This window comes from Triturus cristatus, chromosome 7, assembly GCF_964204655.1.
Source record: "Triturus cristatus chromosome 7, aTriCri1.1, whole genome shotgun sequence".
NCBI lineage: Eukaryota > Metazoa > Chordata > Amphibia > Caudata > Salamandridae > Triturus > Triturus cristatus.
The window spans coordinates 1,720,160,384-1,720,186,999 of NC_140590.1; the positions used below are offsets into that span (position 1 = coordinate 1,720,160,384).

Below are 26,616 nucleotides of genomic sequence, written 5' to 3' on the forward strand. Positions count from 1 at the left end.
TCAAAGTCCTATTAAACCTCTCTACTAGGCCGTTCCCTTGGGGATGGTATGGAGTGGTGAACTTATAGGACACCCCACATTGTTGCCACAGGGACGTCATATACCTTGATATAAAATCAGTGCCGCGATCGCTCACGACCTCGCGGGGGAAACCCACCCTGGAAAAGATCCCCATCAGGGCCCGGCCCACCACGGGGGCCGTAATGGTGCGCAGGGGAATAGCCTCCGGATAGCGGGTGGCGTGGTCTACTAGGACCAAGATGAAACGGTGACCTTGGGAGGTGGGGGGGTCCAGTGGCCCCACGATGTCGATTCCGACTCGTTCGAAGGGGGTACTGACGACTGGGAAGGGTTGGAGGGGAGCCTTGCGCTTCCCCCCACTCTTCCCACTGGCTTGGCACGTGGGGCAGGACTTGCAGTGCGCCTCTACCGCTGCTTTCATCTTAGGCCAAAAAAAATGGGTCACGAGACGGCTGTAGGTCTTGTCCTGACCCAGGTGACCGGCGAGGGGGACATCGTGGGCTAAGTCCAGGAGGAAATCTCGGAAGCGGAGGGGTACCACCAGTACCCGTCCGGATCCCAGCTCCACCGATTTCTGCTCACTATACAGGATGTTATTCTCCCAATAGATTCGGTGCGTTCCGGTCTGGTCACCGGCGGCTTGGCCCTCGGCCTGGCGCCGCAGCCCGATCAGGGAAGGACAGGTGGCTTGCTCCCGGCAAAATTCTTCCCGGGTGGGCCCGCCCTCGTGGCGCCAATGGGCCAACTCGGGTAGATCCCCCAACTCGGGGACCGGGGCGGGGTCGGATGGTGCGGGTTCGTCGCTGGCGACGGACCCTTCCGATGGGGGAACGGGAGGACCCTCGGCGGGGACGGTACGGGTTTCTTCGACCGGGGTGCCCTCGACTTCTCTCCCGGGAGTGAGTCGGGCTGTCATAGATCGGGTGGTGGCACACACCCACTCGGGGAGTCCCATCATTCCTAGGTGGGCTTTGCGCTCTACGTGCTTCCAGGGAGAACTCTCCAGGTCGTTCCCTAAGAGGCAGTCGACCGGCTGGGAGGTTCTTACGGCCACCTTGAGTTTACCTATCACCCCTCCCCACTCAAATGGCACCAGGGCTACCTGACACATACTTTCCCTATTGTCTGCGGATATTACTGGGCAAAAGACATTGGGGAGGATCTGCTCCTCGGGAACTAGGTGCCTGAGGACACCGGTGATACTGGCCCCGGTGTCCCGCAGGGCCTCTACCTGGTGGCCATTGATCCTGACGAGCTGCCCATATTTCTGTGTGTTGGACGGTAGGAGGCTACCAGGGATCATTTCCCTATCTCCCAGGGATACTAGGGCCATAGCGGCGGGTTCCCACTCCTCGGCTTCCTCAACCTCCTCCCCCAGTGCTACGTTGGCTATCTGTCTCGCCGGGGTGACTTGGGTGGCCATGGGGCACTCTGGGTCATTGGCGTAGTGCCCGGGTTTCTGGCAACGGAAGCATGTGATGGTCATCCGGTGTCCTCGTCTCCCAGGGGGCCCTGTTACTGGTGGGGGGGGCGCCGGGAAAGGTGGAGGTGGTGTCTTCGGGGGGCTAGGCTGGGACTCTCTCGGCCCTCCCTGGTTCCCTCCCCCTCTCTGGCGGGGTGGTCCCTGACTGGTTCGGGGGTACTCTCCTACCATGCCCCGGGAGACCCGGGTGTTGGTCCAGCGGTCAGCCTCCACAGCCAGCTTCCGGGGATCTGTGAGCTTGCTATCCAGCAGATGTTGACGTAGCTCTATGAAGCAGTTCGCAGCCAGATGTTCCCATAGCATGAGATCAGTGAGTTCGACAAGGGTGGTGACCTTGCTGCCCTTGACCCACCCATCGAAGGCCCGACTGAAAAAGTTTACATACTCCACCCAGGTGGTGCCTGGGATCTTCCTGCAGTCCCGGAACCGTTGGCGGTACATTTCTGGGGTGAGGCCGTATCTCGTGAGGAGAGCCTCTTTCATGTGGCTGTAGGAGGTCTGCAGGGAGAGGGGTAGGTCGAGCAGGGTGTCCCTTCCTTCGCTCAGAAACCGCCCCCACAACCCCGCCCCCCAGTCCTTCTGTGGAATCCGATGGGAGGTCATGGCGACCTCGTAGGCCCGAAACCATTGCTGAATGTCATCGTTTTTATAATATTCCTTGACCACATCCTTGGGGATGTGGACCTTCTGTTCCGCTGGAGGGGCCGTCTCTCGGTTTCCCGAGGGCCTCCCGTCCTCATTTCGGGCCTTGAGCTCGAGTTCTTTTAAGCTGCGTTCGTGCTCCAGTTGGAGCTTCCTTCCTTCGTGCTCCCGTTGGAGCTTCTTTTCTTCCAGTTCGCCTTGTACGCGCATTTGCTCTACCGCTAGCTTTTTCTCCGCTAACTTCAATTCGCCCTCGATTTTGAGTTTGGCTAACTCGAGTTCATGACTGCGGCTTCTCTCTCTGTCCGCGAGTTCCTCCGGGGATAGGCCCCCGTCTGGTACAATGCCTCGCACCTGATTGTTGCTGCTTTCACTTGGAGGGGGTTCGGCTTCGTCGGGGCGCTCCCCCGTGCCTTCCGGGCGGGAGGCCCCGGTCTCCACCCAAGTTTTCAGTGCTTTCTGCAAGTCTTCCTTAGTGTTGAGGCCAGTGGTAGCGATTTTAAGTTCTTTGCAAAACTGCTTTAGCTCTTTGTGTGTGTATTCTTCTAGGTGCTCCACCTGGAACACTCTGTTGGCGTTGGTTTCTGCGGAGCTCATGGCGCTTCCTTCTGCCATTTTTGTTGGTCGTGCGTCCGATGTTCACTGTACGATCTCTAGGTGATGGACCCGAATCCCGTCGCTTGCCACCAATGTTAGACGGCGACCTCAGAGGAGCCCGGAAGGGGGTCCTGACTTCCCTGAGTCCCGCCCGTGTAGTATTGTAGCCGGGCACTGGCGAGAGATTCCCCAGGGGGAGGAATCTCGCAACTAGGATCGTACTTCTGGCACCACACGACACAGAGAGACCACACTGGGTATTCTCAGAAAACAAGCTTTATCAAATAGGTATCACTGCAAATATGTACAAGGGGAGCACGGGCTCAAGAGTCTCGGAAAGGTAGGGGGTAGCGGGACTGTCTCTGGTATCGGTTCAAAGCAGGGACGTATCCGGCGCACAGCTCACAATCCTCGAGCCGGGGGATACGTGGTCGGAGTCGGGGTCCGGCGGGACCGTGAGAGTCTGGGGGAGCCGCGAGTCACTCAGCGGGCTCAGGTACAGGTTCGGAGGTCTTACGATCTTCAAGGAGCCGCGAGTCACTCAGCAGGGCTCAGGTACAAGTTCGGAGGTCTTACGATCTTCAGGGAGCCGCGAGTCACTCAGCAGGGCTCAGGTACGAGTTCGGAGGTCTTACGATCTTCAGGGAGCCGCGAGTCACTCAGCAGGGCTCAGGTACGAGTTCGGAGGTCTTACGATCTTCAGGGAGCCGCGAGTCACTCAGCAGGGCTCAGGTGGGTTCAAGTTCCAGGAGCCGCGACCACGTCGGCAGCTCTCGTTGTTCCAGCGTCGAATCTGCCGGACAGTCTCAGAGCACCCCTTGTTATAGGTCGACCCCGCTTTGATGTCCGGAGTCTGTGCAGGCAGGGGTCTTGTCACCTGGGGGCCGCTTGTCGGGGTTTCCTGCTATTGTCTTTTGATCCTTTCAGGGCCGGGTCAGGAGGAGTCCCAGACACCCAGCAGGCACGGAGCCAGCCCGCAGGGAGGCCGGAGGGCCGGAGGGCCGATTGAAACCCATCGTCCCAGGGGAGTTAGAGGTGTGACAGAAACTGCTCCTCCCTCTCTCATCCCCTGGAAGCGTGATGTCCTCCAGCCGGAGTGGCGCCTCGAGGCCCGGGTCGCGCTGGAGCCGGGCGGCCATCTTGTTGCATGGAGTGGGCACGCGGGTCCGGGGTGGCCGAAAGGAGAGAGGCCATGGACGGGGATGTCCGGGGTTGGTGCGGGTGTCCTGGTGGGAAGGGCCGGCTGGGCCGCGTGCTTGGGCTGCAGGCGCCAGGTTTCGGTGGTGCGGGGGCACGGAGGGCCATTCTTCGAGGCCGGGTCCAACAATATGTTCCTACAGTCACTGAGTGACTCGACTCTTTGTGTTATTGTATATGTTCCTACAGCCACTGAGGGGCTCCTCTCCTGCTGTAAGTGCCCATGTCCCCACAGTCACTGAGTGACTCGACTCAATGTGCCATTGTATACATTCTTATGTCACTGAGGGGCTACTGTCCGGCTGTCAGTCAATATGTTCCTACAGTCACTGAAGGGTTCCTCTCTTGCTGTCAGTGTGTATGTTCCTACTGTCACTAAGTGACTCGACTCTTGGTGTCATGGTACATTTTCCTATAGTCACTGAGATGTGTGTCACTTGCTGTCAGTGTGTATGTTACCATAGTCACTGAGGGGCGTCTCTTTTGCTGTCAGTGTGTTTGATGCTGTAGTCACTGAGACACCCCTCTCTTGCTGTCATGATGTATGTTCCAACAGTCACTGAGTGACTCGACTCTTGGTGTCACTCTATATGTTCCTACAGTCACTGTGGAGCGTCTCTCTTGCTGTCAGTGTGTTTGTTGCTGTAGTCACTGAGAGGCTTATCTCCTGCAGTCCATGTATATGTTCCTACAGTCATTGAGGGGCACCTCGCTTGCTGTCACTGTATATGTTCCTACAGTCACTGAGGGTCTCATCTCCTAATGTCAATGTATATGTTGGCACAGTCACTGAGTGACTTGACTCTTGGTGTCATTGTATATGCTCTTACAGTCACTGAGGGGTTCCTCTTTTGCTGTCAGTGTATATGTTGCTATGGTAAGCAGTGGGGCTTGTCTGTTGCTGTTAGTGTGTATGTTTCTATTGTCAGTGAGAAGCCCATATGTGTTCAGTGAGGAGGCCCCTCTCCAGCGGTCAGTATACTCACTTCTATGGTCAGTGATGAGACTCATTTCTTGCTGCCAGTGTAAATGTTTCTACAGCCACACAAGGGCTCTTCTCTTGCTGTCAGTGTATATCAGAGGTCTTCAAACTTTTTGATGCCGAGACCCCCCTGTCAAAGTTTTTTTAGGTGCAAGGACCCCCTCCTGACAAACATTTCTAGAACTTGGTCCTCCTCATCATTGACAACTATCGACAACCATAAACGCACCCAATTCCCACAGCAAATAATTTTTACAGTGGGTAAATAATATTAAACAGTGTTTATCAAACCAAAGGTCAGTGAGCCTGGAAGTGTGGTCCAAGGTGTGGCTAAAAACAAAGGGCCTCATTTATGAGGAATTGTGCTAGGGCAGAGCTGCAAGTCTTCTTGCTGCGCTGCCCTATGCCAATGTGAAATAGCAAGAATGCACCTTATTTATGAAATATGGTGCATTCCTGTCCTTTCCCACTGCGTTGGTTCACAAATTGCTGCCTAGCGCATATGTAGGCAGGATTGTTTTTGTGCAGGAAGGTGCCCCGAGAGGGTTTCCTCTTTCTTTGTGAGCTGCAGAATGCAGCACACATGGAAAGAGGAAAACATACAAGGAGACATGGAAACATTTCTCCTCATTACACCAGCTGTGGGGATATGTAAGGTTTTGGCACTGTCCCAGGTTCATATGGTTTTGTAAATCTGTGGCAGTGTCAAAATCCATGGGTGTTGCGTGGGAACCCCCACCGCAATGCCCATGGAACTCCAACTTAACAGACTAAGGCAAGGCAGCGACTTGCGCTGCTTTGTCTTACTCCATATAAACGAGGCCACTCAACCACACAGGGTACTTTGCGTCACTTCATAGATATGATTGCGACGATTGTGCCGCTGGAGCTTAAACAAAATGATGCTCTGGTGGCTCAAGCCTCTCATAAATCAGCCCCCAAATAAAGTAGCTACATATAAAATAATGGGCAGCTTAAATGAAAAATACATTCTAAAAAGTTGTTAAACAGTGGTAAACGCACTGTACTACATTAGAAAACCTCTATTAGTTAATGCACTTCAGAGGTCTGTGTGTAACCAGAGAGCCACATAATTATATTTGGTTGATGCAGTGGGGTATAGTGGCTTGTGGATTTTTGGTGCTACGAGGTCACAGCCTGTGACAGAAAGCACTGTGAAAGTGTAAGTCATTACTTTATTCTTGCAATACACACATTATAAGGTAGACTCCTACAAACAGTGAAAATAGTTGTAGGATATAATGGAGCTTCCAAAGTGTACATTTTAGTAATACTAGAACATAAGTAATGCATTTTTTTTTTGCATTCCCTTTAACACCTCCTCTGAGGTACTAAGCAAATAAAAACATGCTCTTCTTACCACCAGTAAAACAAAAATATTTGCCATCACAAAGGAATTAAAGCCAGAATCACTCCCAAGCACCATTTGCATTAGCAGATAAACTCAAAACGCACAATTGCATTTCATTCAGGCAAGCAGGCACCCTGGCACAAAGGATTGTTTCACCTGTCCTCCCAGCCTCTTCCTCTCACAGAGCAAGAGACTCAATTACCTTCAGCTGAAGCATTTTAAGGGCCGAAATGAAGTGTCCCTGTTTTCAAAAGGAAGAGCACATGTTTTAGATTCCAGGCAGGAGGGAGGCCTGGAAATGCGCCACCCCCTTCCCAGGCCTCCAGGGCCCCCCTGGGGGTCGCGCCCCACAGATTGAAGACCTGTGGTGTATATGTTTCCATGGTCACTGGGAGACTCCTCGCCAGTGTAAATGTTTCTACAGCCACACAAGGGCTCTTCTCTTGCTGTCAGGGTAAATGTTTCTACAGCCACACAAGGGCTCTTTTCTTGCTGTCAGTGTATATGTTTCCATGGTCACTGGGAGACTCCTCGCCAGTGTAAATGTTTCTACAGCCACACAAGGGCTCTTCTCTTGCTGTCAGTGTAAATGTTTCTACAGCCACACAAGGGCTCTTTTCTTGCTGTCAGTGTATATGTTTCCATGGTCACTGGGGGACTCCTCGCCAGTGTAAATGTTTCTACAGCCACACAAGGGCTCTTCTCTTGCTGTCAGTGTAAATGTTTCTACAGCCACACAAGGGCTCTTTTCTTGCTGTCAGTGTATATGTTTCCATGGTCACTGGGAGACTCCTCGCCAGTGTAAATGTTTCTACAGCCACACAAGGGCTCTTCTCTTGCTGTCAGTGTAAATGTTTCCATGGTCACTGGGGGACTCCTCGCCAGTGTAAATGTTTCTACAGCCACACAAGGGCTCTTTTCTTGCTGTCAGTGTATATGTTTCCATGGTCACTGGGGGACTCCTCACCAGTGTAAATGTTTCTACAGCCACACAAGGGCTCTTCTCTTGCTGTCAGTGTAAATGTTTCTACAGCCACACAAGGGCTCTTCTCTTGCTGTCAGTGTAAATGTTTCTATGGTCACTGGGAGACTCCTCGCCAGTGTAAATGTTTCTACAGCCACACAAGGGCTCTTCTCTTGCTGTCAGTGTATATGTTTCCATGGTCACTGGGGGACTCCTCGTCAGTGTAAATGTTTCTACAGCCACACAAGGGCTCTTCCCTTGCTGTCAGTGTATATGTTTCCATGGTCACTGGGAGACTCCTCGCCAGGGTAAATGTTTCTACAGCCACACAAAGGCTCTTTTCTTGCTGTCAGTGTATATGTTTCCATGGTCCCTGGGAGACCCCTCGCCTGTGTAAATGTTTCTACAGCCACACAAGGGCTCTTTTCTTGCTGTCAGTGTATATGTTTCCATGGTCACTGGGGGACTCCTCACCAGTGTAAATGTTTCTACAGCCACACAAGGGCTCTTCTCTTGCTGTCAGTGTTTATGTTTCCATGGTCACTGGGAGACTCCTCGCCAGGGTAAATGTTTCTACAGCCACACAAGGGCTCTTCTCTTGCTGTCAGTGTATATGTTTCCATGGTCACTGGGGGACTCCTCACCAGTGTAAATGTTTCTACAGCCACACAAGGGCTCGTCTCTTGCTGTCAGTGTATATGTTTCTATGGTCACTGAGACTCCTCGCCAGTGTAAATGTTTCTACAGCCACACAAGGGCTCTTCTCTTGCTGTCAGTGTATATGATTCCATGGTCACTGGGAGACTCTTTGCCAGTGTAAATGTTTCTACAGCCACACAAGGGCTCTTCTCTTGCTGTCAGTGTATATGTTTCTATGGTCACTGGGAGACTCCTCGCCAGTGTAAATGTTTCTACAGCCACACAAGGGCTCTTCTCTTGCTGTCAGTGTATATGTTTCCATGGTCACTGGGGGACTCCTCACCAGTGTAAATGTTTCTACAGCCACACAAGGGCTCTTCTCTTGCTGTCAGTGTAAATGTTTCTACAGCCACACAAGGGCTCTTCTCTTGCTGTCATTTTAAATGTTTCTACAGCCACACAAGGGCTCTTTTTTTGCTGTCAGTGTATATGTTTCCATGGTCACTGGGGGACTCCTCACCAGTGTAAATGTTTCTACAGCCACACAAGGGCTCTTCTCTTGCTGTCAGTGTATATGTTTCCATGGTCACTGGGGGACTCCTCACCAGTGTAAATGTTTCTACAGCCACACAAGGGCTCTTCTCTTGCTGTCAGTGTATATGTTTCCATGGTCGCTGGGAGACTCCTCGCCAGTGTAAATGTTTCTACAGCCACACAAGGGCTCTTCTCTTGCTGTCAGTGTATATGTTTCCATGGTCACTGGGAGACTCCTCGCCAGGGTAAATGTTTCTACAGCCACACAAGGGCTCTTCTCTTGCTGTCAGGGTAAATGTTTCTACAGCCACACAAGGGCTCTTTTCTTGCTGTCAGTGTATATGTTTCCATGGTCACTGGGAGACTCCTCGCCAGTGTAAATGTTTCTACAGCCACACAAGGGCTCTTCTCTTGCTGTCAGTGTAAATGTTTCCATGGTCACTGGGGGACTCCTCACCAGTGTAAATGTTTCTACAGCCACACAAGGGCTCTTTTCTTGCTGTCAGTGTATATGTTTCCATGGTCACTGGGGGACTCCTCACCAGTGTAAATGTTTCTACAGCCACACAAGGGCTCTTCTCTTGCTGTCAGTGTAAATGTTTCTACAGCCACACAAGGGCTCTTCTCTTGCTGTCAGTGTAAATGTTTCCATGGTCACTGGGGGACTCCTCACCAGTGTAAATGTTTCTACAGCCACACAAGGGCTCTTCTCTTGCTGTCAGTGTATATGTTTCTATGGTCACTGGGAGACTCCTCGTCAGTGTAAATGTTTCTACAGCCACACAAGGGCTCTTCTCTTGCTGTCAGTGTATATGTTTCTATGGTCACTGGGGGACTCCTCGCCAGTGTAAATGTTTCTACAGCCACACAAGGGCTCTTCTCTTGCTGTCAGTGTAAATGTTTCTACAGCCACACAAGGGCTCTTCTCTTGCTGTCAGTTTAAATGTTTCTACAGCCACACAAGGGCTCTTTTCTTGCTGTCAGTGTATATGTTTCTATGGTCACTGGGAGACTCCTCGCCAGTGTAAATGTTTCTACAGCCACACAAGGGCTCTTCTCTTGCTGTCAGTGTATATGTTTCTATGGTCACTGGGAGACTCCTCGCCAGTGTAAATGTTTCTACAGCCACACAAGGGCTCTTCTCTTGCTGTCAGTGTATATGTTTCCATGGTCACTGGGGGACTCCTCGCCAGTGTAAATGTTTCTACAGCCACACAAGGGCTCTTCCCTTGCTGTCAGTGTATATGTTTCCATGGTCACTGGGAGACTCCTCGCCAGGGTAAATGTTTCTACAGTCACACAAAGGCTCTTTTCTTGCTGTCAGTGTATATGTTTCCATGGTCACTGGGAGACCCCTCGCCTGTGTAAATGTTTCTACAGCCACACAAGGGCTCTTTTCTTGCTGTCAGTGTATATGTTTCCATGGTCACTGGGGGACTCCTCACCAGTGTAAATGTTTCTACAGCCACACAAGGGCTCTTCTCTTGCTGTCAGTGTTTATGTTTCCATGGTCACTGGGAGACTCCTCGCCAGGGTAAATGTTTCTACAGCCACACAAGGGCTCTTCTCTTGCTGTCAGTGTATATGTTTCCATGGTCACTGGGGGACTCCTCACCAGTGTAAATGTTTCTACAGCCACACAAGGGCTCGTCTCTTGCTGTCAGTGTATATGTTTCTATGGTCACTGAGACTCCTCGCCAGTGTAAATGTTTCTACAGCCACACAAGGGCTCTTCTCTTGCTGTCAGTGTATATGATTCCATGGTCACTGGGAGACTCCTCGCCAGTGTAAATGTTTCTACAGCCACACAAGGGCTCTTCTCTTGCTGTCAGTGTATATGTTTCTATGGTCACTGGGAGACTCCTCGCCAGTGTAAATGTTTCTACAGCCACACAAGGGCTCTTCTCTTGCTGTCAGTGTATATGTTTCTATGGTCACTGGGGGACTCCTCGCCAGTGTAAATGTTTCTACAGCCACACAAGGGCTCTTCTCTTGCTGTCAGTGTAAATGTTTCTACAGCCACACAAGGGCTCTTCTCTTGCTGTCAGTTTAAATGTTTCTACAGCCACACAAGGGCTCTTTTCTTGCTGTCAGTGTATATGTTTCCATGGTCACTGGGGGACTCCTCACCAGTGTAAATGTTTCTACAGCCACACAAGGGCTCTTCTCTTGCTGTCAGTGTATATGTTTCCATGGTCACTGGGGGACTCCTCACCAGTGTAAATGTTTCTACAGCCACACAAGGGCTCTTCTCTTGCTGTCAGTGTGTATGTTTCCATGGTCGCTGGGAGACTCCTCGCCAGTGTAAATGTTTCTACAGCAACACAAGGGCTCTTCTCTTGCTGTCAGTGTATATGTTTCTATGGTCACTGGGAGACTCCTCGCCAGTGTAAATGTTTCTACAGCCACACAAGGGGTCTTCTCTTGCTGTCAGTGTATATGTTTCTATGGTCACTGGGGGACTCCTCGCCAGTGTAAATGTTTCTACAGCCACACAAGGGCTCTTCTCTTGCTGTCAGTGTAAATGTTTCTACAGCCACACAAGGGCTCTTTTCTTGCTGTCAGTGTATATGTTTCCATGGTCACTGGGGAACTCCTCACCAGTGTAAATGTTTCTACAGCCACACAAGGGCTCTTCTCTTGCTGTCAGTGTATATGTTTCCATGGTCACTGGGAGACTCTTCGCCAGGGTAAATGTTTCTACAGCCACCCAAGGGCTCTTCTCTTGCTGTCAGTGTATATGTTTCCATGGTCACTGGGGGACTCCTCACCAGTGTAAATGTTTCTACAGCCACACAAGGGCTCTTCTCTTGCTGTCAGTGTATATGTTTCTATGGTCACTGAGACTCCTCGCCAGTGTAAATGTTTCTACAGCCACACAAGGGCTCTTCTCTTGCTGTCAGTGTATTTGTTTCTATGGTCACTGGGGGACTCCTCGCCAGTGTAAATGTTTCTACCGCCACACAAGGGCTCTTCTCTTGCTGTCAGTGTAAATGTTTCTACAGCCACACAAGGGCTCTTCTCTTGCTGTCATTTTAAATGTTTCTACAGCCACACAAGGGCTCTTTTTTTGCTGTCAGTGTATATGTTTCCATGGTCACTGGGGGACTCCTCACCAGTGTAAATGTTGCTACAGCCACACAAGGGCTCTTCTCTTGCTGTCAGTGTATATGTTTCCATGGTCACTGGGGGACTCCTCACCAGTGTAAATGTTTCTACAGCCACACAAGGGCTCTTCTCTTGCTGTCAGTGTATATGTTTCCATGGTCGCTGGGAGACTCCTCGCCAGTGTAAATGTTTCTACAGCCACACAAGGGCTCTTCTCTTGCTGTCAGTGTATATGTTTCTATGGTCACTGGGAGACTCCTCGCCAGTGTAAATGTTTCTACAGCCCCACAAGGGCTCTTCTCTTGCTGTCAGTGTATATGTTTCTATGGTCACTGGGGGACTCCTCGCCAGTGTAAATGTTTCTACAGCCACACAAGCGCTCTTCTCTTGCTGTCAGTGTAAATGTTTCTACAGCCACACAAGGGCTCTTCTCTTGCTGTCAGTGTAAATGTTTCTACAGCCACACAAGGGCTCTTTTCTTGCTGTCAGTGTATATGTTTCCATGGTCACTGGGGGACTCCTCACCAGTGTAAATGTTTCTACAGCCACACAAGGGCTCTTCTCTTGCTGTCAGTGTATATGTTTCCATGGTCACTGGGAGACTCCTCGCCAGTGTAAATGTTTCTACAGTCACACAAGGGCTCTTCTCTTGCTGTCAGTGTCGTATTTCTATGGTCACTGGGAGACTCCTCGCCAGTGTAAATGTTTCTACAGTCAGTGAGAGTCTCGACCCTTGGTGTTAATGTATATGTTATTATAGTCACTGGGGGGCTCTTCTCTTGCTGTCAGTGCATATGTTCCCACAGTCACTGAGTGACTCAACTCAATGTGCCATTGTATACCTTCTTATAGTCACTGAGGGGCTCTCGTCTTGCTGTCACTGTATTTGTCCCTATGGTCACTGAGGGGCTCCTCATGTGCTGTCAGTGTGTATACTTCTGTTCAAAGACTCAGCTCCCAATCTCTTTATACGGTTTTATGGTCAGTGTGAGGCTGCTCTTGAGTCCACAGGCAAGGTAAGAATAGAAATATTTATATGGCCCCACCCTCCGAGGGTCACAAAGTTAGCTTTAAAAGCAGCATTTTTAGTATTTGTTTGGCATTTCACTGCCCAGTTACAGCTCATTATGTTATTTAATTCAACCAATGGATACACATGATTGTTTAAGGTTTAACATTAGTCATTGGCATTAAAATACATTCACAAAGTGGGATATGCTTCCAATCACAGAATGTCCCAAATACACTTAAAAGTGGAAGCACAAGCCATTTGTCTCTGAGCCATGGAGTTTCTCTCATCAGCAATTCTCTCTTTTTCTGCAAGAGAAGTAGAAACATGAATGGCAAAATATCCTAATTTGCAGATGTTTTCTACATAATTATGGGTCTGACATATTTGCCACATAATACAAGATCTGTTGCATAATACGACAAATTAAACTAATAAATTGTTTGCAGCTCAAACGGATAGAAAGTTACTAAAAAATGTGACTTGTGTTACTGCGAAGTGGACGGCCCTTTGCAAAGGTTGACTGATCACCTTTTTTCACTGCTGCATATGTATCCTACACTGGTACTAATAAGGCAAGATCTTTCCAGAGACGGTTAGCACGTGTACAAATATCAAAATAATAAAATATCATAAAATATACTGCATTACACTGCAGTCTTTTTTGCTGCATAATTTAGTTAACACAGGCAAATAGTATTGTCCTCATTATCCTCAAAGCAGGCAGCACATGTTAAAAGTGCTTGTGAATGAAGCAGAGAGACTGTGAAGTTTGCAAACTTAGTTTGGTGTGCGTGCAAATCCTGCATTGCGAATCCCTGGTGAGTTGCAGCTACTACTGCTGAAACAAAGCCAATGGAGGTACCAATGGGTAAGGCAGACTGGCCTCAAGGGCAGGGCCAGCTTTAGCGCTGGTGGCGCCCTGTGCAACAATGTTTGTTAGTGCCCCCCAATTTCCACCTCTGCCATGGATTCCCTCACTACCACCCTTTAACAGTGCCCCTCAAGTCTCCATAATCACACTCTCTCTCAGGTGCATTTAATTTGATTTACAGCACCACTCATACCAGTGTAGGGTGTCAGAGCACTTTACATCACACACATTACAGAGACAATCAATTATACGTGTGTAAATCACTGTATAGAAAATGTTACATAAGACTAAGGACTACAAGGTGTAGGAGTCACATGACAACCATACTAGTAGGCTGTATAGGTTAATAGTGATTGGTCTGGAGAAACACAAACCCAGAATTTAAAACGTAATACCATGGTTGGGGGTTCTCTTTAATAATCTGAATTGATTTCTATCCAAAAGAACACTTTTTGCAACATTAGGATAATCAAAGACTGGAGGGGTGAGGGGGGAACATAACGCTCTAATTTATACCATGCAGTTTGCCTGCAGCTCTTAGATGACAGTTAATAGTTCACTGTTCTTTGTTAGGATTTTAACTTATAAACTGCAACTAACAAAAGGATCTCTCTGACAAAAGCAGTAACCCGCAGACCTACTTACATTTTGTGCACTTTGTGATCTGCATGGTACATGTTCTTTGCAGCAGGCATACTAACACTCTGTACTACCTTTCCATGAGTCAAATCTTCCACTAGACAAAACTCCGATCTCTCTGTAGGAAGAACATTATTCACCCGAGGTATCATGATATTTTTATTGTTGTCGAAAATTGCTGTAGTCCAGGAAGAAGGCAGCAAGCACTTTAAGAACCATAATATACTTGCAAGCACGATGCCCCCACCCAAAGTTCACTCCTGGTGCGGTCACAACGGTCGCACCGGCCTAGAGGTGGCCCTTCTCAAGGGTCCTGTGACCTCAGTGACAGAGTCACTGTTGCTCTAGGGTGTGCTGCTTCATAGGCCTGCCCGCACGATTGGTGGTGAACTTCAGTATGGATTGTGGTGGACGAGCCTTGAAGGTTAACCCATACTTACACCGCTAAGGTCCACCTGCTGGTGCTAAGACACCAGGGCTTCTAAGGTCTTGCGGGCCTTCTAAGGTCTAGCATGGGAATGTGCTCCCTCGGGAGAGTCGTCTGGTGGACTGTTCATGAAGGCTAACCTGGTTCCACAGTTCCAAATTCCGCAGCCCTGACCTTAGTGCCACATCCTCTCCCCCACTGAGCACCTTACTGCCCCACTGAGAGAAACTCGCACTGCCTTCTACTACAACCCAAATGTGACCTGCTATAAACACCTGGATGCGGCTCAATTTAAATTACTCACTAGACAAGAGCAGTATGCTGCCTACAAAAAAGTACCAACATCCTGGAAAAAGCAAACACTCATAGGGAATGCAAGATTAAGTAAAACAAGTGAAATGTAAGCAGGAACAACATGGTTACCTTAGCGCGTTTACACTCACTATTCAGAAATCAGTGAGTGCTGTTGCCTGAAAAGTTAAGGACACGTCTAAATGGCCCAGAATCGACCCATTTCAATGTACATTGCTTATATCATTACAAAACGTAAGCAGTATTGTAAAAAAATACACATCCCTGAACACACATTTTGTTTTCCAATCCACGCGTAGCAGTACCTCCAGGATTGGTGCACTAGTTCCCCGCCCGGAGAAAACAATGCTCTTCAAAGAAAGACAAGAGAACAAAAGTAGCGCTTCACTGGCAAACTCTGTAAAGTGGCGCTAATGTGTTTGGGAGTGAATTCAATCAATGTGGCCACTTTGCTACCACTCTATCTTGCTTTCTTTAGTTATTTATACATTTTTCATATTATTAACCTTTTATTCCAGAGGCTGCACTTTGGAATAGAAAAATGTCAGAAAAAGATGACATTTCCAGCAAAGGTGTTTTTCTTTTTTGAAAACATTTCACAGGGGAACAAATAAACGAAAGGAGGAAAGAGAGGGTGAGAACCGTTTCTTGAAGTCACAGTTTTCAGTAACTGAGAAGGAGCTGCTAGACAGAAAAAAGGAAATATGAGGAACAAAAAAAGGGGGAGGGCAAGAAGGAAAAGACAGAGTAATTTTCCTTCTCTGCCTGCCCCGCCCATCCCCGAACAGCCATGAACACCGAGCCTTATCTAAATATAGGCCATGGCTATTTCTGCCGTCCTGGGATGCATGTTCAAAATAAAACAAGCATTGGCATAGCCAATAGGTCTCGCCTTTGGGACCTTATAAGTGTTTAGCCATGCAACAGTTGCATAACTAAATACTTATAAGGTCCCAAGAGCGAGACCTATTGGCTATGCCAAGCGGCCGTGCGACCGCAAAAATTATCGCGATTGCGATCTAACATCAAAGCGGCCGTGCGCCCGCGAAAGTGAAAGTAAATCGCGGTAAAGCACGGCGCGCGCGCCCGCGCACATGCACTGTAGCTCTAGGCTGGCCTGGTAGCACTTTTTGGAGCCCTCTCAATAAGTCTCGCCAGTCCAGCGCATGCGCTGGGTCAGGCGAGACCTAAAAATAGAGGAATGGAATCTATGGAATTAAAGAAGTAGTGGCAGGCCGTGCCCTGCTGATCCCGCCCACTTAGACAATTGGTCTTAGCAGGAGTTTGACCAAAGGTTGTCGCGGTGTGGTGTGAGTAGAAAAGTTTAGGATTGCCTGCACTGTGTACTCAGTAATTAAAAACCTAAGAAGGTACCACAGCAGCCTTGTTACCTTTGTAAGGTAGAGGGAAATTTGCTGTGTACGTTGCAGGCACCTTTTCCTCTTTGTAGTGGAGGAATACATTAATTTAGTAGTAGATTTAGTATTTGACCATTACTCAAGCCTGTAAAAGAGTTATTTGTTTATGATATGACAACCAGGACTATAACTATACATTTGTGGGGCACACGTAACGTAGTGGTAGAAAATCCGCCCTTTCTATGTGTTCACCCCAGACTTTCTGCCTTTTGGTGGAACTTTGGTGGCTTTAGACGTCTCTATACTCTAAACCTGCCGACCAGTATTAAAAAGTGCATGTGCCCCCCTTTAACAATCGTTAAATTGACACATCCCTAAATAGTATTGTAACTTACAAATAAGTCCCTAATGTATGATGTAAAATGTGCCCAGGGCCTGTAGATTAACTGTCACCAGTAGGGGTGATTTCTCTATTAGGATTCTGAGGCTGCGCCGCTCTGAAATTACTTCATGTTTACTGCAACTGTTTTTTAAATAGATCGATTTATTTAGAGATACTCTAAACAAATCGATGTATTTAAGTCTGGGCTTAGCCACACAAATAAAGAATTCATTCATTCATTCATCCATTCAAGTCTGGGCTGCCTGTCCAGGGGCTGCTTGCCCCGCCTCGCCCTAAGCAATGAGCTGCGAGCCAGGCAGTAGAATAACTTTCTGCGATGTGACGCAGGGCTTGCCTTTCTAAAGGCCTTCTCTGCCATGATAGGCCATGGCGGTATCCACTGTAGGCCAGTGATGCTCTTAGCGTCACGGTTTCGGGCGTTGCAGGCTGCATCCCTGGGAGAGGCCAGGCGTCAGTCACTCAGGCACTGATCCCGCCCTTTCCCATTCGTCACAGGGTAGGACTGGATACGAGCGAGGTACTTGAGACAGGGGAGTAGCAAAGGCCCCGTACCCTCCAGGCTTACCCATTCTGGAGGGGGCCCCCTCAGCCGCTACTGATGTGAGTGTGAAGGGGCCTTCAGCATATCTTGTAGTGGGCCACCTCACGTTTTGATATGCCACTGACCTGGGGTTTGGCACCTTGTAGTCGGTAACGGTAGGTGTTATAATGCTAAACTTGCATTAGGCGTTTTGTGCTGAGAGGCTTGGTCACGCTGACCTCCCCCACTGTGACACCCCCGGCCGTGGCTGTAGGTTGCTGGCCCCTTTAGAAGTGCTGTCAAGTACAAAGGGGGACATATGTGCTGGTAATGAACTGATTTGTGGAATACTACAGAAATGACAAAAAATATTAAATGCTTCGAGCATGCATGCCTCAAATATGGCGCGCATACTTGCTGCTTATTAAGGTCTTTTTTATTTATGTCGATTTATGTTGATCGGCGCTATGCTTCTAGAATGTTTCATCCCCACTCAGGACATGTTCGCGTTTTAGGGACAGCTACACGCGGTAGCATGCTTGATGTTTGTGGTTGCTTTATTCGGGGATCTGGCCCTGCCACATAGCATTACAATGGGCCCTATCTTCATGCCCTTAATATTAATGCCAACAACACGAATTGATTTACAAACAATGCCTCTTAAGATTGTTAGGGTAATGCATATCCACCATTTAGTTTCTCTTTCTATTTCATGGGTTTACTGACTCTTGCATTCCTCAAGAATGTTAACTAATTCCATTATGTTGTGGTTCTCTGTTTCTTCTTCTTATTGTACCGTGTATACTTTGAGTTCTGCCCCAAAACTTATGCTTCCGGGGGCGGACTGTCCCCCACACCCTCTTGCTACGCCACTGTCTTTATATCTCAAAGAGTTTGAAAGTATGCTTATTAAGCCACCCCTCCCTTGTCATCCGTGTTTAAATTATTAAGGGCGGTCTGTTGTGAGGTTGAGCAGGGGCCGCATTAACATCCTACAACTGGATAAAGCGGGATCTATCACTGGACAATCAGTAGCATCCTGAAAGCGGATTCCATTCGGCTTTCCAGCTTCTTATGTCTCTTCACTATCACTCACTTGAAGTTCCCACATAATCTGGGAGTCAATCCCGATTGGACAGCTGTCCTTCCATCTCCACAACTCAGCAGTCAACATTTGTTATGTTTACCAATGCCATCTCTCACAAGCATCAACTTTTTGGTGGATGTGACCATCAGGCGTCTCCTCAACTGCAACAAATTTCTGCTTTTACAACCAGGTCAAGGTTGAGGTGTGAGGCTCATTATCACACTAAAATATAACAACCATCACATTACAGAAGACAAGAAAGTACAGTGATGATGTCCTGTTGATCACCACAGTTCCTTGCATGAGAGATGTCCGACCACCCAAGCCGCTAACAGATCGTTGTGATCACCATAGTCTGCCTTCTTACCAAATCTAAATAACTCCTGAAGAAACCTGGAGGGGGCAGAACATCCGAACCAAGCTGGTATCAGTCCAGCCCCTGAACTGAGACTTAATAAAAACTAGAATGACTTCCGCAGGAAGCCAAATTCTCCTTAGTAGCAAGAAGCGGACTCTTCTCACACAACCGCCCTCTTCCCAAGTATCGTGGGGTATTGTGACTCCCCCGCCCTCTCCACGAATTCTGCTGGAGATCCAGATGATTGTAACTTCTGTGTTTTGTTTTGTTTGTTGACCTCTTCATTGGTCAATTGTTCATGTCAAGTCTGGTGACAAACTCTATGGACTTGCCTTCGGTGTAAGTCAATGTCACACTTGTTCAAGGGCTCCTGCCCCCTGGAGCGCCCTGTCCCTTCCCAGTGTTTTCATCCAGTTTCTATGTTTCTCTGGCTTTGGGTCTCAGGCAGCTGTCAGATGTCCATCACTCTTAATGGATTCCTCAGGGTTAGTGACCTTGTGCCCAAGCCATTAACTTAGTAAATGAATGACCACAGAGTGTTTTGGTGGTGCAAAAATAACACACAGCCTCGAAGGCACGGCTCCAGACAGGATACAACAGAGCAGTCAGGAGTTTGATAGACCAGTGGGTGCTTAACTTGTTGACAGTTTTTAATTGAAGGTCCACACATCTAATGTAGGTGAAGGCAGTGACTTTAGGGTGGCATAGGGTGATCAGATGACCAAAGTAGGATAATCATGTGATAAACTCAGCATGATCTCATGACCAAGTAATTTGACTGCCTGGCCACAGAGGGCGATTGTTTTACTCCGTAGAGTGACCAACATGACCACGTAGGGCAACATGCCTGACCAGGCAGAGAGCCCAGCATGGCCAGTTAGGTTAGATGAGGTCCCCAGTTTGATTTCAGGGTAGGCTGTTACTAACTGAACTGAGGCTCAGACCTGCAGGACCTGAATGAATATGTAAGTGTATCAACATGACCACGTAGGGTGACCTTTATGAACACAGAGGGCGGCAACTACAATAATATAGGGTGACGTGCACGACAACATAGGGCGACCTGCATGGCCTCAGAGGATAACCTGCATGACCACAGAGGGCGACAAGTACAATAATATAGGGTGACCTGCATGACAACATAGGGCGACCTACATGGTCCCAGAGGATGACCTGCATGATAATATAAGGTGACTTGCACTACAATATAGGGTGACGTGCATGACAACATAGGGTGACCTGCATGACAACATAGGGTGACCTGCACAACAACATAGGGTGACCTGCATGACAGAGGGTGCTCAATGTGCACATTGTGGGCGAACATACAACTCTAATAACCCAGAAATTACCATTACTACATCTGTAATGAAGGAAGCCATATCTCCTGCATCCCTCATTGGAAGAGAACCCCTCCGCCTATGAACACGTAGGAGTTGCTTCCAGTTCCCTACTGTCTCGTACCGTGTTCTCATGTACAACTTTCTGTTGCTTCACAGCTAAGCTTATGCTTTATATGCACGCTTACCGACATACAAACATAAAGATTCTACAAGCACTACTACTACTACCACTTCTACTATGTCTACTACCACCACTACTACTACTACGACTATTACTACTACTACTACCACTTCTACTACATCTACTACCACCACTACTACTACTACTACTACTACTACCACTACTACTACGTCTTTTACCACCACTACTACTACTACTACTATTACCACTTCTACTACGTCTACTACCACCACTACTACTACCACTACTATTACCACTACTACTACCACTGCTATTACCACTACTACTACTACTACTGCCACTACTATTACAACTGCTACTACTACTATTACTACCACTTCTACTACGTCTACGTCTACTACCACCACTACTACTACTACTACTACTACTACTACTATTACTACTACTACTACCACTTCTACTACATCTACTACCACCACTACTACTACTACTACTATTACTACTACTACTACCACTTCTACTACATCTACTTCCACCACTACGACTACCACTACTATTACCACTGCTGCTACTACTACTACTGCCACTACTATTACAACTGCTACTACTACTATTAACACCATCACCACCACCACTACTACCAGTACTGCTACTAATGCTCATAATGATAATAATAATACTATGACTGTACTCGAGATCTAGAATTGTAGTGACAGAAGGGGCCCTTGGTCAGCAACACATCTCAGCAATTGCAAGCTCAACGCTTCGCTGTTGAATACTCCTCATTGTCATGCACATGAGCCGCACATACCATGTCATGTTTCTGCTATGGTTTATTATACTATGTTGTGATTATTTGTGTTCATCTTTATTAGATTATGTCCTGATTTGTTTTGTTCATCTCTTATTTTGCTGTGCGATATTATTAATGTGTTGTCATGTTATCACGAGTTTAATCATATAATGTGTTGTCCTATTCTGTCTTATTTTGTTTTGTTCATATCATATTTTGCCTTGCTATGTAATCATTTTAATGTTTTTATCAGTTTGTCATGGATTTAGGCATATTATGTGTTGTCCTATCCTGTCTTGTTTTGTTAATATCCTATGTTGCTACGTTATGTAGTATTTTAAATGTTTTCTCATGTTATCATGTGTTTAGGCTTATAAGTGTCCTATTCTGTCTTGTTTTGTTCATATCTTAATTTGCTATGTTATGTAATATTTTAATTTTTTTTATCATGTGTTTAGGCATATTATGTGTTGTCCTATTCTGTACTGTTTGATTTGTTCTTCTTGATTATGTTACGTTTCTGTTATGTTTGCTATATATTGTCTTTTTGTTTGGGATGTTATGTTTGGCCTTTTTCGTTCTGTTATGGCTTGGTATGATTTGTTTGTCAACATATTTTAGTATCATTAATTCATTTCCATAATCCAATTTTTTGCTATAGTCTTTATTTTGATGCATTTTTGTAGTTTGCTATGATTTATATTTTGCTGAGTTTTTTTTATTGTTTGGTTTTCTGATGTGCTTTGTTTTCAGCGTGCTATGGTAGGATGTGTTGCTATGATGTGGTTTGTCCTTTTATCCTGGGATATGTTTTAATGTTCTTTGGGTATGTAATACTATGTACAATTATGTAGGCTTTTATTCCTAGTGTTATGTTGTGTCGTGTTGCGATGTGTTGTTGTATTTGTTGTGTCATGCTATGCTTTATGTTGACACCTATTGATGGGTTACTTTGTGCCATACTGTGTTATGGTGGGGTATGGTTTGCTGTGCCATGTTGTTATCTTTACATGTTACTCATTGTCTATCACGATATTCTCTGCCACTATATAGTGTGTTTTATTTTGTTATCTGATATGTTGTATTTAAATTTTTTGTTCAACACGACATTACGTCATTGATGTCATGGTGTGCTTTCATTTGCTACCTTGTGCTGTTCTTCTCTTTTCTTTTTTTTAACTGTTGCTGTTATGTTTTATTTTATATTATATTTCATTGGGCACCTCCGAAGCATATGCATAAAGGCCGCTCGTTGCGCGTGACAGCAGGGGCAGGTCGATGACACTGTGGGGTGTATTTCAGTAAGCAGGAACTGACCCTGCGGGGGGCCGCACCCCTTCATTACAGAGTCAATGTTAGGGACGCACTCTCAAACTGCCCCAGCACCTCGGTTGTTCTGGGTATTTGACGTCCTTGTGTTGAGCTGCGTTATGTTGTGATGGTTTAGTTTACAGTTCGGGATACATGTTGTTCAGTTATTCCACATTGCTTGTATTTTCTCATATTGATGTGTAGTGCTATGTAGTCGTTGTTATGTTATGCCGTCATTTATTGCTGGGTTTGTCCATTCATTTCTGCTGTGTTTTATTGTGTTATGGTTTTAGTCAGATTGGTATAGTGTGCTGTTTTTTGTTAAGATGAGTTATGTTATGTCTTCTGCTTTGTTCTATTTTGCTGCATAGAAAACTGTCCTTTTATATCGTGTCTTTAATGATGTGGTTTGTTTTTTCATGTTTAATTTTGATATGGTTTGCTGTGTTATTTTGTTATGTGTTTTTTTTAGCTATTCTGTTATGTTGTGGGGTGTTTGTCACGTTATGATTTGGTCTGTTTGTTGTACTTTATTTTTGCTGTTATTATATGCTATGAGGTATTTTTTCCCGCCGTGATATGATGTGTTATCCTTTACTTGGTTCTATTTCTCACATTATTTGGTGATGTGTTATCTATTTATTTTAAGATTAATTATGTGTGATTTTGTTCACTGAGTTACGCTTTGGTTTATTATTCTATGGGCTTCTTTGTTAAATCTGCTTATCAGTGTTTAATATTTGTTCAGTGAAATAATTAATTTGCGACTAGCATCTTTCTACATTTAGTTGACTACTGCACATCGCACATTGGAATCCCTAAAGTACTAGTCTAGTAATTAGCCATATAAATTAAATCAGAACATTCACCGGAAGTCATTAGCTCGGGTGAACATCTGCAGCTGGGTAGATTGCTTTGAAAACCTCCCCCTGCCCGTCTTAGGTCTGGCTTGACAGTGCAGTTGTCGCCTCACCTTATACGATCAACCGATAAGGCAACAGTACTGAGGCGTAGGGGCGTATTTACAAGGGATTGTGCCACCGGAAAGGCACTATCTTTGATGTTCCAACAACGTAATGCCTTCCACCTTATTTACGAAGTGGCATTGAGCCATTTAATGCCGCTTTGTAAATATGGTACCCATTCACGTAGATATCTGCGTGAAAGGGGCGTCCACCACAACACCCATTGCTTTCTGACGCTACTCCAGATATCCAAGGAGGTGTAAACCTGAGGCAGCGCCAAAAACTAAGGCCATGCAATAGCAGACGTTAGAATGGCGCAACGAGGAGAAATACTTTTATTTCTACTTGTTTTTGCTTTTAATATGTGTGTTACATTCTGCAGCACACAGAGAAAGAGCAGAATTCCATTCATTATTGTTTATGTGCAGGAAGGTGTCCCTTCCTGCACATAAACAATCATTAAATAGTGCCAATTTGCTACTTCTATGTGTGCTGCTGCAGCTCACATAGAAGTAATAAATCACCATTATTGATTGTTCATGTGCAGGAAGGGACACCTTCCTGCACATAAACAATAATTAATGGCATTCTGATTTTTCTATGTGCGCTGCAGGCACCCTTGCACTATGGGGCAAGGGTGTCTGTGTTGGCACCAGGCAGCTATTTTTAGTGCCAGCGCTAGGAAAACACAGGGGCGCGCTGTATTGCTGTAAATATGGCCCATCCCTGCATTTTGGAAATGGCGGAGCATGACGCTGCAAAATTGGGGACAGCTCTGCGTTCTGTCCTTTCCTTGTAAATACGTCCCTTAGTCTCTGACCACACATTGATCTACCTTCCTGCAGGATTTGATTGGGCAGAAGATGTGCACTTTGCTGAAAAAGAGGGCTTGTCCTGCATGGGTTATGCAAAATACTGCAGGCCTGAAATGGTTATGATGGCAAGCCAATGATCCAGTCTAAATGACTTGTTGATTAATTAGGAACAAGTTATGTTAGATGTCATTGGTTGCATCTGATGGTTATGAAATGTTACAATGAAGGCAGTAGAACTGACATTTATTGTAAAAAGTACATGTTAAAGTAAATTGACCTGTAAGAATGGACTGTTAATAGTGTTGCAAAGCCTGTAAGGAAGGGTTTTGGTGTTCCTTGCCTCCTCTGACAAACTGGGGTTAGAAAATGTACAATGGGATCATTCTTGATAGACCCTCTTAGGAGTGATTGTATTGCATTTGTCAACTCTAATTTTGTCAATATTTAGAATGCCATGCCTAGTATTTTGTTGTGTGTGCATTAAAGCACTTTTTAGATTTAGCCTGATAGCTTTAACTGTCAATCAGGTGCTTGTAGTGAAAGACATTGTTAAAGAAATACACACATATTGAGGCAATCTCAGGGGTATTTGAGTAAGCCCTCCTCATCCATTGCCTGTTTGAGTGTCATTCACATTCTGTTTTCACTCATGACAGCATATAGCATGGGGCAATAGGTAGGCTCACCTCTGCCATTGGCTCTATGGCCCTGAGTGAGTGAGTGACAGCATTTTGCCTGATCTCATGTGTACCTCCTCCTAAAAATGTTTGTACTTAGGTGCCAAGTTTTGTGGATCAGTCCTTTAGTTTTCCATTTTCTTCTTGTATCGACCCCCCTTTCGTTTATTTTCTCTTTATTTATTTTTGCTACCAGGCCACCTGTTTCCAATTCATTTAATCTGCAGTGTACTGCATCCTGCAGGTAACTGTTGTAAATGTAAAACTATGATATACTATGCGCAATACTATTCCAAAATCGCTAGCACTTGTTATGTTCAATGTTTTACTTATTTTTTATTCGAAGCAGAAAGCTTGCCTTATTTAGGCGATGATATTTTTCTGCTTTTATCACATTAATTTGTCTGCCTATTATTGTTGACTTTGTGTTTGTGTTTAATGGTGGACGGCTGAGTGAGTGATTGATGGGGCACTTTCAGTTATAAACCAAAGCTACTGGCACTGCCAATGCTTGTTTACTCTTTGCAGTCAGTAAGCACAGCTTTTGTTCTGGCAGTCATGATTGACAGCATGCAGAGACACTCAATTCATGACCAAATTTCTATGATTCGAGAGACATAAGGATAGGGCAGTGGACTGTCACCAGTCTGTATTTAATAAATCTGCAGACGTGAACCTCTGAGTCTTAGGCTAGTTTAGAGCGGGTACTGCACGGAATCATGTTTAAGAGTCTGGACATATGTGCACCACGCTTAGGAAGACTCAAGGGGCATGGGTCCATGGCTGATACACCTTCCTCACATTACTCGTGTCCCCTCTCCTCTCAGGGTACATTCAGGTCTGCCGCGGGCTGATGATCGCCGCTGTCTGCCTGGGGTTCTTCGGGTGTGTTTTCGCCCTCGTCGGGATGAAGTGCACAAAGATCGGTGGCTCCGACACCGCAAAGGGGAAGACAACCTGCGTTTCTGGTGTGGTGTTCATATTCTGTGGTGAGTACAATCCAGGGTGTTGGTAAGAGGACTTACTTGGTGCAGTGCTGTAGGACTCTCATAAGCCCTCATGAAGGGCCTGATTACAAGTTCGGCGGTGTGGGAGCTGGCCGCCACGCCAGCGCCCTGCTCCCACACCGCCAAACTCGACTACCAGCAGCCTGACAGGTTACGAGTTTCTTCGTAGTCTGGCAGGCGGTCCTTTGGCAGTCCCACAGTGGTGCTATTAGAAAGGCACCACAATGGGAGCGTCAAAACCTGTTTCTGCATGGCATGGACTGTGCCTTCCTTGAACTCAAAGCAGTCTAGAAAGGCCCTGTGTAACCCATCCATTCTGATTAACTGGAGCCAATCAGAACAGCTTGAACGTGTGGTGATTCTGATTGAGTGAAAAAGAAATTAACCATAATGGGTGAAACAACCTAGTGTTTACAATAAATGACTCAGCACCTTTGGACCAATTAGAACTGTTTGCTGTATTTGCGCCATTCGGATTGGCGACTGGGCACCCATTCACATTGAGTGTTGCTCTCCAGATCTTCCTGTACAAGTTTTGATGTCCAGGAATGAGCAGAGTGACAAACCACGAGGAGTGGCTCATAAAGTTTATGTGGACATCCCATAGCAGCAGCAATAGGATGTTGAAAGATTGATAAATGGGGATTTTGGAATTCTAACTTTTTGAAAGTAATATTTGCTCATCACTAATAGAGATGAATCCATATCTGACCCATGCTGGAAATTTGTCCATCGTTTTAATAGCAGATGTATACAATTCACATTTTTTACACATCACCCAGGCCCTTCCCCCACTGCACACACTGCAGTGTTTTGGAGACGCTGAAGGTATACACATGTTCACCCAGGGACCACTCTACTTCTGGATTTCAAGCCAAGTTCACATAATTGGGGACGTTGTTGTTTTCCTACAGTTACAGTACATGTTGCCTTTCATTATCCCTCACCATATGTTGAGGCGGTGTGGCATCAGCGCATCTTTGAACCTACCCATTGCTTGAGAATGTCAGCTGCACCACACATAAGAATCCCAAACA

General features: G+C 46.5%; 1 protein-coding gene across 1 annotated transcript in view; it reads left to right on the forward strand.

Annotated features, from left to right (window-relative positions):
- LOC146812887 (claudin-10-like) overlaps positions 1-26,616 on the forward strand; it is a 46,149-nt gene that overhangs the window by 7,526 nt on the left and 12,007 nt on the right. Inside the window, exon 2 of the mRNA XM_085619958.1 lies at positions 25,400-25,561. Within this exon, the coding sequence (XP_085476084.1) occupies positions 25,400-25,561 (162 nt within the window). The remainder of the gene's footprint in view (positions 1-25,399; positions 25,562-26,616) is intronic.